Source organism: Strongylocentrotus purpuratus, unplaced genomic scaffold (genome assembly GCF_000002235.5).
Source record: "Strongylocentrotus purpuratus isolate Spur 01 unplaced genomic scaffold, Spur_5.0 spur5_scaffold_13, whole genome shotgun sequence".
Classification (NCBI taxonomy): domain Eukaryota; kingdom Metazoa; phylum Echinodermata; class Echinoidea; order Camarodonta; family Strongylocentrotidae; genus Strongylocentrotus; species Strongylocentrotus purpuratus.
Genome location: NW_022145598.1, coordinates 16,715,276 through 16,734,002, shown reverse-complemented (window position 1 = coordinate 16,734,002; position 18,727 = coordinate 16,715,276). Strand labels below are relative to the sequence as shown.

At 37.0% G+C, this 18,727-nt stretch overlaps 1 protein-coding gene across 13 annotated transcripts in view; it reads left to right on the top strand.

Moving 5' to 3' along the window:
* Positions 1–18,727, top strand: part of LOC100890089 — a 109,611-nt gene that overhangs the window by 66,160 nt on the left and 24,724 nt on the right. For 11 of the 13 annotated variants that reach the window (XM_030983031.1, XM_030983032.1, XM_030983027.1 and 8 more), the window contains 16 exons: positions 1,452–1,656; positions 1,856–1,999; positions 3,366–3,549; positions 4,203–4,334; positions 4,920–5,000; positions 6,105–6,301; positions 6,693–6,989; positions 7,514–7,728; positions 8,820–8,946; positions 10,156–10,197; positions 11,138–11,161; positions 13,085–13,286; positions 14,104–14,199; positions 14,974–15,234; positions 16,313–16,367; positions 17,134–17,236. In XM_030983031.1, coding sequence (XP_030838891.1) covers positions 1,452–1,656; positions 1,856–1,999; positions 3,366–3,549; positions 4,203–4,334; positions 4,920–5,000; positions 6,105–6,301; positions 6,693–6,989; positions 7,514–7,728; positions 8,820–8,946; positions 10,156–10,197; positions 11,138–11,161; positions 13,085–13,286; positions 14,104–14,199; positions 14,974–15,234; positions 16,313–16,367; positions 17,134–17,236 — 2,365 coding nt within the window. The remainder of the gene's footprint in view (positions 1–1,451; positions 1,657–1,855; positions 2,000–3,365; positions 3,550–4,202; positions 4,335–4,919; positions 5,001–6,104; positions 6,302–6,692; positions 6,990–7,513; positions 7,729–8,819; positions 8,947–10,155; positions 10,198–11,137; positions 11,162–13,084; positions 13,287–14,103; positions 14,200–14,973; positions 15,235–16,312; positions 16,368–17,133; positions 17,237–18,727) is intronic. The other 2 variants (XM_030983025.1, XM_030983024.1) reach the window with 2 other exon arrangements.

The window sequence follows — 18,727 nt, the reverse complement described above, 5'->3', positions numbered from 1 at the left end:
AAGAAATAAAAAACAATAAAATACATAAGAAAATAAATGGTTGAAAATCGCATCAAATTTGCATAAATTATCATTATTAATTACATCAAATAACTATTTTGTGTTAGAAAAGAAGTTTCATATGAATAATGAGTGTCAACATTCAAAAAGTGGAGTCTGACAATTTTTGTAGTGATTCTAGTTCCCTAAATATAGTTCCAGATTTGATATTCATGAATGCGTAATTTGCGTATTCATAATTTATGCAAATTAATATATGCATTTTCAAATATCATAAAAATAATGAAACCTTATGAATTTGAGATGAAGGAAACATTTATTCAATACATTTTCAAGATTCTTCACAAGTCTACGGACAAATATGTAGAGTTTTCCGTAAAATGCATAAAATTAGCATTTTGCATAATTAATTAGGCTATAACGACAAAAATTTGCATATTATGAAAAAAAAATTATACCATCTTGTTCCTTACGTAAATATCTACAAAAATGCAAATTTTTGTGTTCATCAGACATTCGACGGCCGAGATCATGGGGGGGGGGGCCTCCCAGGCCCCCCCCCCCCCCCCCCCCCAGTCAGAGGGTGCTCAAAATAGCCCAGTACAGTAAGGGTTAAAGATCTTGTTAATTCGACCCCATTGTGATGTATAAATTGCATTGAATATTATTTCATGTACAACAACAAGAGGGAGAGAATACATAAATAGCTGGGTCATAGACGAAAATAAAAGAGATAGAACTGTATATTTACTCGTAGTGGTAGTATTGTTTTTATTTATTTTTTTTAAAGCAAAAATGGCTAGTCTTGTCAAAATGCTTTGATACAATGTGTATGTAGTAGAAGGTATGAATAGTATTTGTAAATATGTCTCTGTTTTGTACTCTCATACTCCGAGAGGGGTGTTGAAAAAGTCAATAAATGTTATGTTATGTTATCATATTTATATACATGCATGTATATTAAACATAAACATCTTGCAGAAACCAATTTTATCAAGAAGCTCCTATAAATACATGTACATAGTATCACACATGAAACCTTACATGAACCCAATTTCCTGATAAGCTCCTATACATACCATTGCCTGATACCTAATGGAACCCATTGTGAAATGGTAAGCTCTTATACACCTACATCAAGCATGAACTATAATACTGTTCTTCCAGAGTCCCTGCAATCATATTATTACCCTGTTTTTAGCCGAGCTACCATGATAAGGCGCTCCAGCATCTTCCTCTCAGGTACCAATTCACTACACAAGGGTGGAGAGTAGTAAATGTAGCTTAATATCTTGCCAAAGGACATCAGTGCCGCAGTGGCACTCAAACCGTGAACCATGTGGTTCACAGACCAGCGGCGTATCAACTAAACATATGACACCTCTACATAGTGTGTTCTTTACAAGCTGTATAATATATAATGAGCCCTTCTTTCTGATTCTTCCATGCAGTGTATATTCTTCCCGTCTACGTTCAGTATTGGTTGTCTCGTGATCAGTCAGTTTGAAAACATGGGCGTTGGCGCTCAATGGCATCTGATATGGAACAATGCATTGGATGAAGAAATCAGCTCCATGGCCTTCGTTCTCATTGCCTTAGCTGTAGATGGCGCTGTTTACCTCATCTTGGGCTGGTACATCAAGACCCTCTTCCCTGGTTAGCATACTTTGATTTATTCAGCCAATTCTATCTCAATTTTTTTTTTTTTATTGCTGATGATTTTAATTATGCCTTGTAGTTTCTTAGTTTCTTGTGCAATGTTAACATCTTTCTTTTCTCTCTTCTTCTTGCTTAACTTGTATACTATAATGAATTGAATTATCAGTTATGTCTTTTTTTCTATTTGTATGATTAGGTAAATATGGTGTTCCAAGGAAATGGTACTTTCCCCTGCAACCCTCGTTCTGGTGCCCTTGCTCGATTTCTAAGAAACACGACATGCAGCAGTACATCAATTCAGCTTTTGATCCAGAGTCTGGAGTGGCCCTAACTAGTCAAGGTAAAGGCAAGTCACTAGTTATTCTGGGCCATGTTTCACAAAGTTGTTTTCAATAACAACTGCCACAATTCTATAACAGAGTTCATAGCCAATCGGATGCCTTTATTTCAGTAACTTGTATCAAGGATTGTTACATTGATAGTTGATAGTGGTGGTTATTTTACCTGACAGCTAAGAAAGCAATAAATGCTTGTTAATAAGCAACCAGAAGACCGACGCCTTTACGTCCTCTCCAATGGACCTTGTAATGAGGATTAATGCCTTATCAAAGGGCACTAGCGCTTCGCCTTGGTTTCGAACCCAGGTCACCAGATTACGAGACCACTGCTCTACCGACTGAGGTATTGCATGATGACAGATTTCATGAAGCAGGGCCTGAATGGCGTGATCTTGTATCCCACTGCTGCCACTACAACATGATTGAATATTTATCAGTCACAAAAACAAAAAGGAATAGTATCGGTCCCGTGAATTGCACTGTGCTCATTTGCATAAGGCTAGTGTGAAATACATCTTGTCTCAAGATTGGCCAATCAGTTGTTTGCCATACAGATACTCTTAATGACAAATATAAATTATATCTGTTACAGAGATGTTTTATCACACTTTCTATGTTTTAAAGCTGTAATTAGAAAAAACATACGAACATGCTCTAATAACCATGACAATATTTGACCATTATCGATTCTTCTTTGATTGCAAAATATTCAATGCAATCTGTCCATTATCAATTATTATTTGATTGCATAATATTTAATGCAATCTGTCCATTATCAATTCTTATTTGATTGCATAATATTCAATGCAATCTGACCATTATCAATTCTTCTTTGATTGCTTAGTAATCAATGCAATCTGTCCATTATCTATTCTTCTTCGATTGCAAAACATTTATTGCAATCTGTCCATTATCAACTCTTATTTGATTGCATTATATTGAATGTAATCTGACCATTATCAATTCCTATTTGATTGCATAATATTCAATGCAATCTGACCATTATCAATTCCTATTTGATTGCATAATATACAATGCAATCTGTTCATCATCAATTCTTCTTTGACTGCATAATATTGAATGTAATCTGACCATTATCAATTCCTATTTGATTGCATAATATACAATGCAATCTGTTTGTTATCAATTCTTCTTTGACTTCATAATATTGAATGTAATCTATCCATTATCAATTCTTATTTTATTACATAATATTCAATGCAATCTGTACGTTATCAATTATTATTTGCTTGCATAATATTCAGTGCAATCTTGTCCATTATGAATTATTCTTTGATTGTATAATATTCAATGCAATCTGTTCATCATTGGTTATTCTTTGATTGCATACTATTGTTTCTTTGACAGATCCAGTGGTAGAAGAAGATCCCTCCAATCATCCAGTCGGGATCGCCATCTTGAATCTCACGAAGGTCTACCGGTCATGCTTCAAAGAGGAGAAAGTTGCCGTTGATAGCCTTTCACTCAACTTCTTTGAGGGACAGGTGACAGCAGTACTAGGACACAACGGAGCAGGAAAAACAACCACCATGTGAGTAGTGGTCCAGGGGAGTATTTCACAAAGACTAAGATCGAATTTAAGTTGGACTTGACTATGGCAGGCCATTCATGCCACTGGTTGCTCTCGCCATTATGATCTTAAGATAACATTTTTTCCTTCAATAATCAAACTATCACAAAATTTGTACGTCCCTTGAGAGACCAATGCCAGTAAAATGGTGAGGGAAAACAGTCAATCTTTGTCTTGTGAAACACTCCCCAGGCTTTATTTTGTGGAAGGTACAGGGTTTGCGTGAGGGTTACAAAATCGCCTTAAGTTGTACATGTATTTTGGGTTAGGGTAAGGTGTAATGATTGGTACAGGATAGAAGTTAGAATTTGGTTGTTCTGGAAATTGACTGCGGAGCAATTTACGTTCAACAAAGTCGGCCACTTTCTCTTTTAGCCAAGCTAGGTAGGACAAACATTATGAATTTCCATAACTAACAGCACATAAGATTTGCAATTAGCATTCTGACTATTGAAATACAATTATTTGTAACAGGTGAATTTAATAATTTGTATTGAGACATTTAACTATGAATTTGGTTACATTCCGTTTTATCAATCACAAGTATTGCATTTTCATCTTTCTCTTCTCAAACCACGCTGAGTGATGTATATTTATTTTTCTTGTTACCATAGTAACATCATCACAGGTCTCTTCCCTGCAACCTCTGGCAAGGTCTACTTACAGGGCGTCAATGTCTCTAAGAAAGCCATGTCAACCAGAGAGAACTTGGGTGTCTGTGTCCAGCACAATGCCCTTTATGAAAAGTAAGAACTCCTTTGCACATGCATTATCAGTTATGAAGATCATAAAACCAACTTTATGAGTAATTGAGGCTCGTCAAAGTTTCATGATGTGAGATAATTGAATGAAAACATAATGATTGCAAGGTGTGACCAACTTGCTAAAGTTATACCTTTCCTTATCTACTTTTGATGTATATTGTCCTGACTCGTAAGCTGGAATCTAGATCTAGTATAAAATCTATTTGGTACTGTGTAATAATTTGATTGTATCCACCACATAAAGTAGTTAATCATCAGTATGGGTACCACACACTTTGTAGAAGTAATTCAGGTTGGTCCAAACTATATCTGAACAAGCCTTTAGCCATCAGGTGGAATAAATAATTAAGGCTCATTAATATATGCCACCATAAACCGGTACATTGTTAAAAAGGAATGATTTCCGGGAGGGGAGATTTTGAGTCCTGTAGCCCCTCTCTAGCAGGGCTGCTCTCTAGAACTGTTACCAGTGATGGCGCTTTAAAAAACCCATCTAAAAGTATGGCGGTTTACCTCAGCATATGTGAACAATACTTGCATCTCTCAATCCTATCACCTTTGATACAGCTTGACTGTGAGAGAGCACATGGCCATGACTGGAAGGGTCAAAGGTCTCCGTGGAAAAGCTTTGGATGATGACATCTACAAGTAAGTCTTCTTGAGTTTTCACCATTCAGTATTAAAGATAACTTGGAATGTAAGGCGTCCAGGGAGAAGTCTCAATTGTTGAAAAGAAACTTTTTTAGAAGTCAATGATCGCATGCTTGACCTTGTCATTGAAAGCAAGTCAGAAAAAAATCTTGTAACCAGCGGGGGGATTGAACCTGCGATTAACTGCTTACCGGGCAGCAACTCTACCACCAAGCCATCACTGGACTGGCATAGTCACAAAGATATGCAACAAACTTTATTACTGTATGTTGCTCTGGTTACATGATACTTGCTCCTGCAGTTGCTCCGTGATAATTTCCTACCCTAACCAAATTCCTTAATTTCACCCTGAGACCCAACACTACATTATACTTAAACCTAACCTATCCCTACACCTACACTTAAACCCAATTGAAACCCTAGCCCTATATTTACACCTAATAATAATAATAATAGTGGGTTCTTATATAGCGCTCATGTCTGTCAAACTTGACACTCCTGGCAATCCACAATTATGACCCCAGCTTTAGCATGGCTGCCATTATGGCACTCTAGCATTTTTGAAGGAATTAGTTCCCACCCTGAAACTAAATTGCAACCATAACCCTTACCCTAAAATTTTGCCAAAATAATCGTGGAGCACTCGTTGTGGAAGCAAATGTGTAGACACTGTTGCTCGTGAAAAGGCTCAGTCTGCATTTTTAAATTTCTCTCTGTTTCTGCAAGTGTTGGAGTTATTTTTTGTTTCATCTTGGATTGGTTTTTTCTCAAGAATTGGTAAATTATATGAAATCAAGGACAACGAACAGCATCTAAGAACCAGAGGGGTTATGTACTAGTAATGTTTCATGTCTGCATGAATCTTATTTTACAATATTATGGTAGAGTTTCTCAGCAGTTAAATGTAATTGCTAGTATAGTTTGTGAATTTCCTGTTTTTCCTACAATTTTCTTTGCATTTAATATGGTTTCATTCTTCGCCCTCTGAACTGACCTTAAGATCAACTTTTAATGTAGACAAGACTGTGTGAATGTGTGGAAGATAAGAAAAAGTCCTCAGATTTGGTGAATGAACACCTGACATTTGTCCTTTCTTTTCAGTCTTCTGCAAGACGTTGGACTCCTCAAGAAATCAGAGGAGAGGGTCAAGAACTTGTCCGGTGGAATGAAACGCAAGCTTTCCGTTGCCATGGCGTTCGTGGGACACTCTACGATCATTATCTTGGATGAACCGACAAGTGGAGTAGATCCTCATGCCAGACGCGCTATCTGGAATCTCATCATGAAGCAGAAGACAGGTAAGTACAGCAAACTTGTCTTTGTGGCACCTCTCTATGAAGGCCACCTGTGTATAACGGTCACCTGTCTGGAAAGGCCACCTATCTACAGCGGCCATTTTTCCATTGAGTGGCCTTTACTTAAAGATAGGAATGTGGTTAGTGTACAAGATTGTTTCATAGAGCAAATGTTACTATATATGTCGTGTGTCACACAGCCTCTATCAAACTAAATTATATGTACATGTATTCATGTACCTTTTTTTTTGTTGAAAATATTGAATTCTGCTTGTACCTCAAGAAAATATACATGAAAACACAATATATATATTGATCCTCTGTACAAGAAGCAATTATTTTACAAATTTTCGCCCATTATTGTCTTTGGTTCTTATCCTACACACGTATCCAGGTCGTACCATCGTGCTCTGTACACACTTCATGGACGAAGCGGACATCTTGGGCGATCGTATCGCCATCTTGGATCAAGGTCATCTCCGTTGCTGCGGGTCGCCGGCCTTCCTCAAGTCTCGTTTCAGCTCGGGTTACCGTCTCAGTCTGGCCAAAGAGGCTACCAGCGGAGGAGGCACTCCTACCGACCATGGAGCAGAGGACTTCAAGACTGAGGCTGTTCCCAACATCTATGACACCATGAGGACTGCAACCAGTGATGTACCAAGCACTTCCAGTGGCATTGCAACTGATCCAGGTAGGGACAAACTTCTATTTTGACCTGAAGCTAATTATTAAATAATCTTGAAGTCTTGTAATTCATATTTTGCCATTCAAATCATTGTAATGATTGATCTCTAACCCTAAACTGATTAAGATCAAGAAAAGAAGAGGTAAAAGACATCAAAACAATCAATGTAGATTTATGTCTTCCCAATGGACGTTCCTGCCTTCTCAGGCATTTGAGCCACATGCAAACGCACGTGTGAAAATAATAGCGTACATCCACATCTATATTGCTCAGAAATCCATTCTAGGGGATCATTGCTCAAGATGCCTATAAAGAACATATATCACCCTCCAATGTAATAATGATAATAATAGTGTAAACTTATAGAATGCACACACCGTCCAGAAACGCTCGCGGCGCTAGCTCAGCAACAGTTCTCTTTAATACATGTACATGTACAAGTAAAGTAAATGTTTATTTGATAATAGAGATACACTATCCCCTGTACTGTTCCACACCAGACATGTACCTTTTTGTGTTCTTTCCAACAGGTTCATCCTTTGACACTAGCAACGTCACGGATTTCATCCAAGCCCGCATCCCTTCTGCCAGGCTACAGGATGACATCGGTACCGAGCTGGTGTACGTACTCCCGGTCGACAGCGGAGAGCGAGAAAAGTTCCAAGAACTGTTTGAAGACCTTGACAGTAGTCTTGGAGAACTCTGCATCAAGAGTTACGGCATATCCGACACCACACTCAAAGAGGTATTATGAAAGTTTTCAGTATATTTTTAAATGATGTCTCCCCTTTTCAGGCCTAAACAAATAAAAAGTGGTGTATAGACATGTATCCAACAATTGTTACTGAGAGAATTGCTCCGGGCTTCATTTAGTCGAAGGTATACGGATGGGCTTTGGGTTGCAATTTGACTTTAGGATATGTTTAGGGTTAGGGTTGGGTACAAAGTTGGGTCCAGGGTCGAAGATGAGAATTTGGTTAGTGTAGGAAATTGATTTGGAGATCGATATTGTTAGATAAGCGAGTGTCGTACATGAACAACATATATGCAGCTCCATATTGAAGTTATATTGTTAAATGAATTTCTACAGAATTAGATTAGTTTCGTGAATAAAACCTGAGTCCCTTCAGTCTAATTTTTAAAAGTGAGTTATGTTATTTTTTATTCTACATGTAGTTTAATAATGGGTACTTATTATTAATATTTAATTCAAACTTTAATTTTTATTCTGAATGATTTCATCAGGATGGTCAAATGATTTAGGAAAGAGTTTTATGACACTTTCATATTTACTTACTACTGTGGCAGTTTCCTTGTCTAGGTACAGACGCATTCAGCAGAAGCATATTGGCAGACTGAAGGTAGCTACCAGTTTCCTGATTGCCAAAAGATGCCGTTTTGGCCATTGCCTTGTCGCCCCTGTCCATGTTTTTCGGTGTTCTCCTGATTTCTATTGACTTTTCAAGGAACTCAAGAGTGAACACTCTTTTAGAGGTTTCATAGTCGGGTAGTTTTAGCACTTGATTGGGTTTGATCCCCAACATGGCACTATTGTTCTTTGGCAAGGCATTAATCTATGATTGCCACTCCATACCAAGGAGAGATATTGGGACCTGGTGGGATGATGAAAGAATTTATGTTTGTAATTGCCATATGCCCTCATGATGACCATATGGTAGGAATTCTCCCCATGGAGTGGATATGGTGCAGATTGCGCTTGAATAAATCCTATGACCGTGGTAATAATATCTGTAAAGCGCTTAGAGACGGCATTTCATATAAAGCACTATATAAATCCAGATTATTAGTATTACTGTTGTTTGTTTACTTTGAAAGGTGTTCTTGAAGGTGTCCACAGGCACAAGCAGGTCTGTTGATGAAGAGGCAGGGATACTCAAGAACAACAACTGGAGCCTGAGGAAAGGTGGCCAGACGTTCTCTATTGCAACGGGAATCACCCATGGTAAGTTACCATGGAAAGACGTTGATGCATTCAAACGCAGGGTGAATGGGCTATCTACTATGTATCTAGAGGTTTATATGGTTTATTCTTTTTGTGTACTGTATTATGCATGTGGTATGGAGATATCTGCATAATTCATACAATCTGCATTGCTCTTAACACATGGACTACTTAATTAAGTCCATCGCTTCCATAGGCTTAATACATGAACCAACCGGTTCATACTGGCAATGGATTAACATTTTAAAACATTTTAATTCTTTAGCGATAAATAAAGGGCTTGATTCGATTGATGCGTACACACCTGGGATAAAGGGCTATTCTATTTTTTTTTTAATGCAAAAAACGGTACTCCGACATCGATGCTCTGGTCCATATTTCGTCAAATATATAAGCTTATGGTTACGGTTGCTATTGAGTTTTAGGTGAGGTTTAGGATTAGGATTAAGGTTAGGTGTAGTGTTTGGTCCAAGGTTGAAGTTAAGAAATTTGGTTTCAAAATCAACCTTGGAGTGATCATCTCTGGAGAAAGGAATGGTCGGAGTGAAGTACCTTGTGAAACGTTGGGTTGAATGCTTCCACTTAATTTACTAATCTATCTGATTGTTATCATTAAAAAGAGATTGATTATTTTGAATATCTGGAAATTCTTTCAATTTCCTGAGTGTTTATAATACATGTATATTCATGTACATATAGATGTAATTGAAATTACCCGTACTAACATCCCAATTCAGCAAAGCATATTTTTTTACTGTACGTGTCACAATTTTGTAATTTCTTCTTTGCTAAGAAGTACTAACGCCATGTATATTTATGGCATATTTATGCTTTCTTTGCAGTCAGATACTATAACCACCACTCAAATCATTATGTCTAGATTTGTTTAGCAAAAGATAGCCTTTTACTTGTGGATAGGAAGATGGGAAACATTCAAATCCCAGCCCGGCACTCGCGCCTTTATACAAGACATTAATCCACATTTGCCACTCTCCACCCAGGTGTTTAATGGGTACCTGGCAGGATTTGTTCCTTGAAATGCACTGTGCGCTGATTTCAGCTGCCAGAGCTAAAGCTTAGGTAATAATATCCAAACTTCTTTGGAAGCACGCCTAGGGAATTTATATCATGTGATATGCGCTTTACAAGAACGGCCTATTATTATTTATTTATATTTTTCTTTATTCTTGAACTTCCACATTTCTGAAGAAGACAAACCTTACCAACCATATGGACATTTAGTGAAAGCAGGTAAAAATCCATTGCAAAATGTTTGCCTATCAATAATATTTGATTAGAAAAAAAAATATCATATCATCCTCAAATTGTGCTTTAATTCTAAATGCCTGTTTGAGAAAACTTAACCTTTGTCAACATCTTATACAACAATTTCAGTAACAAATTGTATTATTGATGTTCATTATTAAGCTAATTGTATGTGAAGGGTAGAAAGATTGAAAAATAAAACACACAAAAAACAAGAATTATTATTGTTGATTTCAAAATAAATACATAATGTTGCTCAGAACAAATTTAGAAATCCAAACTTGCTTGAAGTCACAAACTCAACCTGCGGCCATAGTAGATCATTATACTCTGTATACCCTAAGCGACATTTAGGTTTTACTTGATACACCTACAGTGTACACCTCTCCCCTTTTTACTTTATTTTATCTTCATGAGCTTTGAGCTTTTGATCCCAGAATTTGTAGAGTATTTGAATCACATTGGATTATCCAGTATGTAGATTACCTGTATAGTTAGTAGTTCGTTTCGTTGTGGATTGTGTCGTTTGTTCTTCTGCATCATTTGTTAATGCTACCTCTTTCTCAAGCTTTAACCCTGTAGTTGCTTTCTTTGCCTCTCTGCACAGTTGCCTATTTGCCACATGTGCCATTTTTCACAAAACAATAAGCACCATTGAGAGAAGTACTGCTTTGTGCAACACAATGGCCTTGCAAAATTACTTATTTTGGGTCTTGAGTTAACACCAATACAGGGAGATCATTTGTGTGGCATGTAAAGAGTTAAGCTTCATACATCATAAAACCCAGCTTCTGTAATCCAACCAACTTTTTTTTATCTAGATAGATTAACTAACAACATTGTATTTGATCAAAATGGAAACACGTATTAACGTGGTTAACATATGTAATTTATTCTTGTATTTTCTTCCATTGGTAAATAACAGGTCGTGCATCTGACAAAAATTCTGGTTTGTGGATTTATTTAATATCTAAAGCGCTTCTAGAAAGAAATACTGCCTCATGATATAATTAAAAAAACTATACATTCATATGTGTATGTGTTAGCAGTCATTGTAAATGCAAACATGTAGTTTTAAGTTTGTCCATGTGGTATTGTGACCTTTATCATTTTGCAATGTTATTATTTCAAGAACATCAGCTAAAAGAGAATATTATTCCATGCCTGTTCATGTTTGTTTTATCTTAAACCTTTATTAATCATTATAAAAAAGAGAGTCAGATATGCTTAAAAACATATCAGATATTCATTTTCTCAGTATTTGTCTTATTTACATGCATGTTTTACTATCCAAATAGAAAACAAAATTTCATCATTTCATTAGTGTTTTAATTACCAATTGCCTTGTTCTAAATCAATCATCATCAGAATCTCTTTGCATTCTTTATAACCAATTCACTAGATGTCAATCCTTGAGTGAATGTTCTATTACAGTGTATACATATATACTACTACAGTATGTGTTTCAGTAGACTGTGAATAGTGGCTATTATATTTCTGAAAGAGAGACTAGTACACTAGACTACAGACGTTCCTGCAGTTAAAGTTAAACTGGTTGAAGGATTAATGGAGACAGAGAATGACGGAATGATGAAAACATAGAGGAAGATAAATCATCAGATGAATTCATCTCAACAATCCATCTATCTACCAATGAATTATTATGATGTGTGTTTGTGCTGTACTTCATGTAACTCAACATTTCTTTCAATCCATTAATCAACTAATTAATTCTTCTGATGGGCATCGCTCTGCCACCTCAAACATTCCATAGTTCTGTCCATCTGTCCATGTATTCATCCAACAACCAATAAGTTCTTGTGATGGGTAATCCTCTATGATACCATTCCATCCTTCTGTCTATCATTCTTTCACCCATCAACGAATGAGTTCTGATGGTCAACATCGCTCTGCCATCTAAACAATTCATCGTTCTATCTCTCCATTACCCCATCTGTCAACCAATCCATTCTTCGGATCAGTAATCTTCCTCTACCACCTCTACCATTCCATCGTTCTGTCTATCCATTCATCCATCAACCAATAAACATTGCTCTGTCATCTAAACACTCTATCGTTCTATATCCATTCATGACTTCATCTGTCAACCAATCCATTCTTCGGATGGGTAATCTTCCTCTACCACCTCTACTATTCCGTCGTTTTTTCCATCCATCCATCCATCACTAATTAATTCATCTCATGCGTAATCTGCTATATACATCTCAATATTTTATTTTTCTCTCCATCTATCCATTCTTCAACCAATCCATTCTTCGGGTGGGTATCCTAATGCTCTACTTCCTGAATATTTCACCGTTCTGTCTATCCATCCATCCATCAACTAATGATTTCATCTGTCGGCTATCATCGCTCTACCATCTCAACATTCCACCGTTCTCTTTGCCCATCCATTCTTCAACCAATCAATTCTGATGGGCAATCTTCGTCTACCATCTAACATCTCCATCATCATTCTATCCATCTGTGTTCATCTGTCAACCAATGGATTGGTCTGATGTCCATCCATCCTATGCCATCTCAACCGTTCCCTTATTCTGTCTATCCATCCATTCATCCATTCCATCATCCAATGTGATAATGCTCACCACCAACACCACCAAATCACCTGTCTGCCGTTTTGTCCATCTCTACATGCGTTCTGATGATCATGAATGAACTTTGCCATGTCCATGCTATATTATATATTATTACCATCCATCAACTATCATAACCACTTTCATGCGATAAATACAGAACAAAACCATGTTGACTGTGCATCTATGGATGCAAGAAAGTTACCATAGATACCAAAGATCTATCACCCCCATCGTTCCCTCTCCTCCTCTTCCATCCCACTTCCGCTCATCAGTTCTTCTCAGCGCCTGGGGTATGCTGATCAAGAGGCTTCACTTTGTGAGACGTGACTGGCAGGGTTTGATCTGGACTATTCTCATGCCCGTTGTCTTGGTTGCCTTAGCCATCGGCTTCTCCCAGCTCAGTCAGCTTGACCCAGAAAACCCGAGACAGCTCACACCAGCCATGTTCAATCCTAACAGCTATGCCTTCTTCAGGTAAAATTTCCTTTTAAAACATTTGCCAGCATGAAACATTCGCAAGTGGTTTAGAATTGTAAAAGTTATCAGGCTGCACAAATTTTTATATCATGACTGACAGACATTGTTACATTGAATTTGCAATTGGCAAGTAAAGTTTCTTGCTGCAAAAAAGCTGATGCTAACAAGAAGCTGAAAGTTTCTTGTCAGAAAGGTTTTTGCCATTAGGTACTCTGGTTCAGTAACAAACCATTGATATTTAATACCAGAATGATGTTTTCAATGAAAGTTGTATTAAAAGGAGTTGACATAAAACTCTGGCGATAACAATGCAAAATGCAATATTACAGTTCAGATTTATAACTGTGTTCACATCAGGTGTATTACACATTTGATGTCTACTGATAATATGGAATTTGATTTCGTTCAAGTTTGGCTGTCATTGGAATGGAACATATACATAACAGGCTTTTTAGCGATATAAGTTGATTATATTATTTTACCAACGAGCATCTATTTTATTGTTAAAAAACTCAACGAAAATGTAGATGCACAAAAGACACATCAAGAACACAAAATAAATAATTTTTGAAGAAAAAAAAAGTCATAATTTTATCACATAAAGTACAAATTAAAGTATACTACATTGATTTCCGTAAGTTTGAAACTTAAGTATTTGTAACTACACTCGACTAGGTCTGGTATTTTGCATTCTGGATACATCTTTTGTGCAGCTACATTTTGCTACGCTATATGTTTTTATACTAGTGTATAATAACTTCTGTTTGTATCCATTACAGGTCATTTAATAAAATTGTATTTCTTTTGTTTGCAGCGATGAGTCAGAGGGTGAAATAGGACAGAGATTGACCGATGCCCTCATTAACCCTCCAGGACTTGGGACAACATGTATGGCAGATGCTGACCAAAAGTAAGTCTGTTTCCTACTTTTAGAAAACTATATACCGGGTATATACAAAAAAAGCTGGTCAATTTCCTATAAATCAGGTCCCCCAAATACACAAATTCTTTCGGTGAGTTCCCAAAAGTACTATTTCAAGTTTGAAATTGTGTTACCAAGTTTGTCATACAGTGTATTTTAGGCTAGTTTTCACAAACTGGTTGACTGAAATGAGAGAATGTGTTAAAAGGTTTGACAATATGTTTGAACAATCCCAATGCCTAATCTCGTCCTAGGTTTGCAAGTCTGTATACCTTCCTAGCATCCAAAGTTTGTAAACCTTCCCCACCATATTTGTTCTAATCATATGAGTGTTTCACAAAGATGCTAGTCAAACTTAACTCTTAGTTGGACTTATACATTATGGAGAGCCATTTGTAGCCTTAAAATAAAATTATATTCAAAAGCGAAAATTCAAGTATTTTAGACTTTTTATAAATTCCACATCAAGAACATAAATTCTCTTTGATAATAGAAAATAACTTTTACAAACTATTTTGATAGATGCTAACAGCTTTCCGTATTTGTCAAGTTCAACTTAGAGATAAGATCAACTTAGAGATAAGTTCAACTTAGAGATATGTTCAACAAATGTTTGTGAAACACTACCGAGCAGTGCCTGCTAATTGATACAATCATGGATATACTAGTAGGTCGGTCATATTGAACTAAGGAAGAAGTGCTCTATAAATAATCCATTCATTGATATTATCATTACAATTCATGTATGCTTGTTTTTTGCAGGGACCTTTATCCTTGTGTGGAATCCAATGCCCACCTGATAGATCAACTCTACAATTACAACCTCTCGTTATTGGCTGAGGTACCGGAGGACCAATGTCGATGTACCGAGACAGGCTTTGGGCAGGAGTGTGAAGCAGACGCTGGAGGCATCCCGCCGCCCACGTGGCTTACGGATACCCAAGTCTTTCTCCAAGACATCTCGGTAAAAGAGGATAAAGATCGGTACCTCTTGGACACTCAATTGCAATTTAGAAACTCAAGGTATATACTGTAAATAAAGTTAATTATTTGATTGAAGGTGGCCTGTCCTTTATAGCTGCTGTGCGGTGAGTGGGAAGTAACTGTAAAACTACTAATAGTTAAACAGTGCTTTTTTCTTCTCCTTATCTTTTGCTTGCATCTTCAGATATTCCTACCAAGTATTTGCTAAAAAAAAGGCAAATACTTGTCTATTGCATTCCAAGTTTGAGTCGATGATGAAGGCTATAATGTTGTAAAACAATATCAGCTGCTAAACTGTGTCCCTGATATAGCAAGAGTCCTAGCAATAACTTTTACCTGATAACTGTTTCATACTTAGAGCTGAAGTAAATGCTAGTTTTACGAATTTGACCCTTTACATCTTTGTTGCCATTTTTGAAGCTGCAAGCAAGTAGTATTATATATATATATTTTTTTTAATTATGCTAATAATGTTGATGATATTGATAATAATATTGATAATGATAGTAGTAATAATAATGATACTGATAATAATAATAGTAATAATTATAATAATAGTGTAATTATGCTACTACTTCTACTACTACTTCTACTATTACTACTACTACTACTACTACTACTATACTACTACAACGACTACTACTACTACTACTAACTACTACTACTTCTACAACTGCTGCCTCTGCTACTAATAAAAGTAAAACTAATATTGAAAATATGAGTATGTCTAATGATATTAATAATTTTGAAATGTACATGTATATACATGTCTATTCATGTATCAAAGTATCCATGTATCCATGTATTCCATGTAAATATCACAAATTTAAATTGCTAAACATTAGGACAATAATGATGAACCTTCTTCTTCTTATCATTATTATCATTAGGAACATTTGCTGTTTTTGAGATTGAGCATTCATTGTTAATGTATGAGCTGAGAACCTTTTCAAAGTCTTTCTAGTACCGGTATTACTGGTACATACCGGTAAACATTGGATGACAGATTACCTCAGTCTGCATACACATATTATAACTGACATTATTGCAATGTTAAAAAGTATGATTTCAGCATTTTAAAATAGTTTTTTTGTTTGCTTTGTTTGCTTTTTTAAAGGTTTGGAGGTGTTAGCTGGTTTGATGATATGGAATCAAATCAGACGCAAGCCAAGGTATGTATTTTTTTGTAGAATTATGTATAGATTATTTTGTAAAACAAATACATGTATGCATAGTGTTTTTCTATGTTACATATATTCTCATCAAAATTCATAATTTCGTGCATGCAGTTGTAATTTGACCTCAGTCTGCCGTCTCTGTGAAATATATCATCAGCGGAGTGCCAGGAGAGGCAGACATGAGATCTATACAAGACTCCTCTATTATTTTGTACTTTTGTTATCATTCAGAAATCCTGATTTTGTCGGTTCATACATTTCATTATATTGAACTTTAGACCATCCAGTAGTATATTCTAAACATCAACAGTATAACCATGTTATACGTCCGTCTAAAGCTAAAAATTACAGATGACAAAAGCTTTCGTACACCTAAGATAAACTGATTATCTAGCATTTTTGTCCGTAGGTGTCTTGAAAGTGACTCTGTAACATTGTTGAAGGTTGATGACAAAAAATGTGTAATTTTTGTATGAAATGTTATATTATATTCCTTCTACTGCACTAACCCTCTAGCATGCAATAAATCCTGATTAAATTGTAATAATATAGTTGGGAGAAATAAGGAATAGGTCAGATCAGTTTTTTCCAATTTTTATCGTTAATAATGGTCTGGTTTCACTCAAACTTTCAGATTATCTTTAATTGTACATCTAGCATTGAAGTCATAACCTTAGCACCATTTTCTCTCATCTGAACAATGTTACCTTTAATAGTTTCACACCATAAAACAATAATTTTTTATTGTTATTTAACACAGGCTTGGTATAATAATCGTGCTTACCATGCCATGCCAACATTCCTGAATGTCATGAACAACATCATACTGAGGGCAACAGTCAACAATAACTCACATGAATATGGTACGTACGTCATACTGACATGTACATCTATATGTGTGTGTGTGGGTGGGTGGGTGGGTGAGTGAGTGGGTGGGTGTGTGGGTGGTGGTAGGGACTGAGGTAGGAACTACATGGACAACTATATGTGTGTGTGTGTGTGTGTGTGTGGGTGAGTGGGTCGGTAAGTGAGTGTGTTGGCGTGTGGGTGATAGGTTCTGAGGTAGGAACTACATGTACAACATATGTGTGTGGGGACGGGTGAGTGGGTGGGTGGGTGTGTGGGTGGTAGTGACTGAGGTAGGAACTACATCTACAACTATATGTGTGTGTGTATGTGGGTGAGTGAGTGTGTTGGTGTGTGGGTGATAGGTTCTGAGGTAGGAACTACATGTACAACTATATGTGTGTGGGGGTGGGTGGGTGGGTGATAAGTTCCGAGGTAGAAACTACATGTACAACTGTATGTGTGTGTCTGTGTGCGTGTGTGTGTGGGTGAGTGGGTAGGTGAGTAAGTGAATGGGTGTGTGGGTGGTAGGAACTGAGGTAGGAACTACATGTACAACTATATGTGTGTGTGGGAGGGTGAGTGAGTGGGTGGGTGTGTGGGTGTAGGAAGTGAGGTAGGAACTACATTTACAACTACGTGTGTGTGTGTGTTTGAGTGGGTGGGTAGTAGGGGCTGAGGTAGGAACTACCTGTACAACTATATATGTGTGTGGGTGAGTGGTGGGTGGGTGTGTGGGTGGTAAGAACTGAGGTAGGAACTACATGTACAACTATATGTGTGTGTGGGTTGGTGAGTGAGTGTGTGGGTGTGTGGGTGTAGGAAGTGAGGTAGGAACTACCTGTACAACTATATATGCGTGTGGTTGAGTGGATGAGTGGATGTGTGGGTGGTAGGAACTGAGGACACTCATAAGTACTTTACCTTGACAACCACTCGCAAAACAAGGATGTCATTGGTTCGAGAACTCTGTAAATTTGCTGTAAATTTTAAGCCTTTACATAATAGGGGTACGTTGATTTAGGTGCTCAGGGGGGTGTTGAGGGCAACTAGGGGCATGAATGGCTTGGCATAGTTAAGTCCAACTTAAAGCCACCTCTCTGTAGTGGCCATTTATTTTGTCTCCCTCGAGCAAGAAATGTGTTTTGTAGAACCTGTCTAGAAAAGCCACCTGTTTAGGGTGGCCACATTCTCAGTTTCCCTTGTGGCCTTTATAGGCGTACAGGTTTGACTGTACGTGTAATATTTAATGGCAATTTGAGTTGGATTCAGGGGTATGTGAAATGTGTGTGATGATGTGCATGTTTTACCAGTGAAATATTCTTAAAACTAGTGCAATATACCTTTGTGCCCAATGAAAGATAAGCAAGTCATCACGGTTGTCATTGGTATGTGTAATAGTAGAGGTGTTGTAGTCAAGCAGATTAAGCACTTAACTTGAAATGCTAAGGGCGTGGGTTTGATCCTGACATGGCACTTATGTCCTTTGGCAAGGCATTGATCTACCT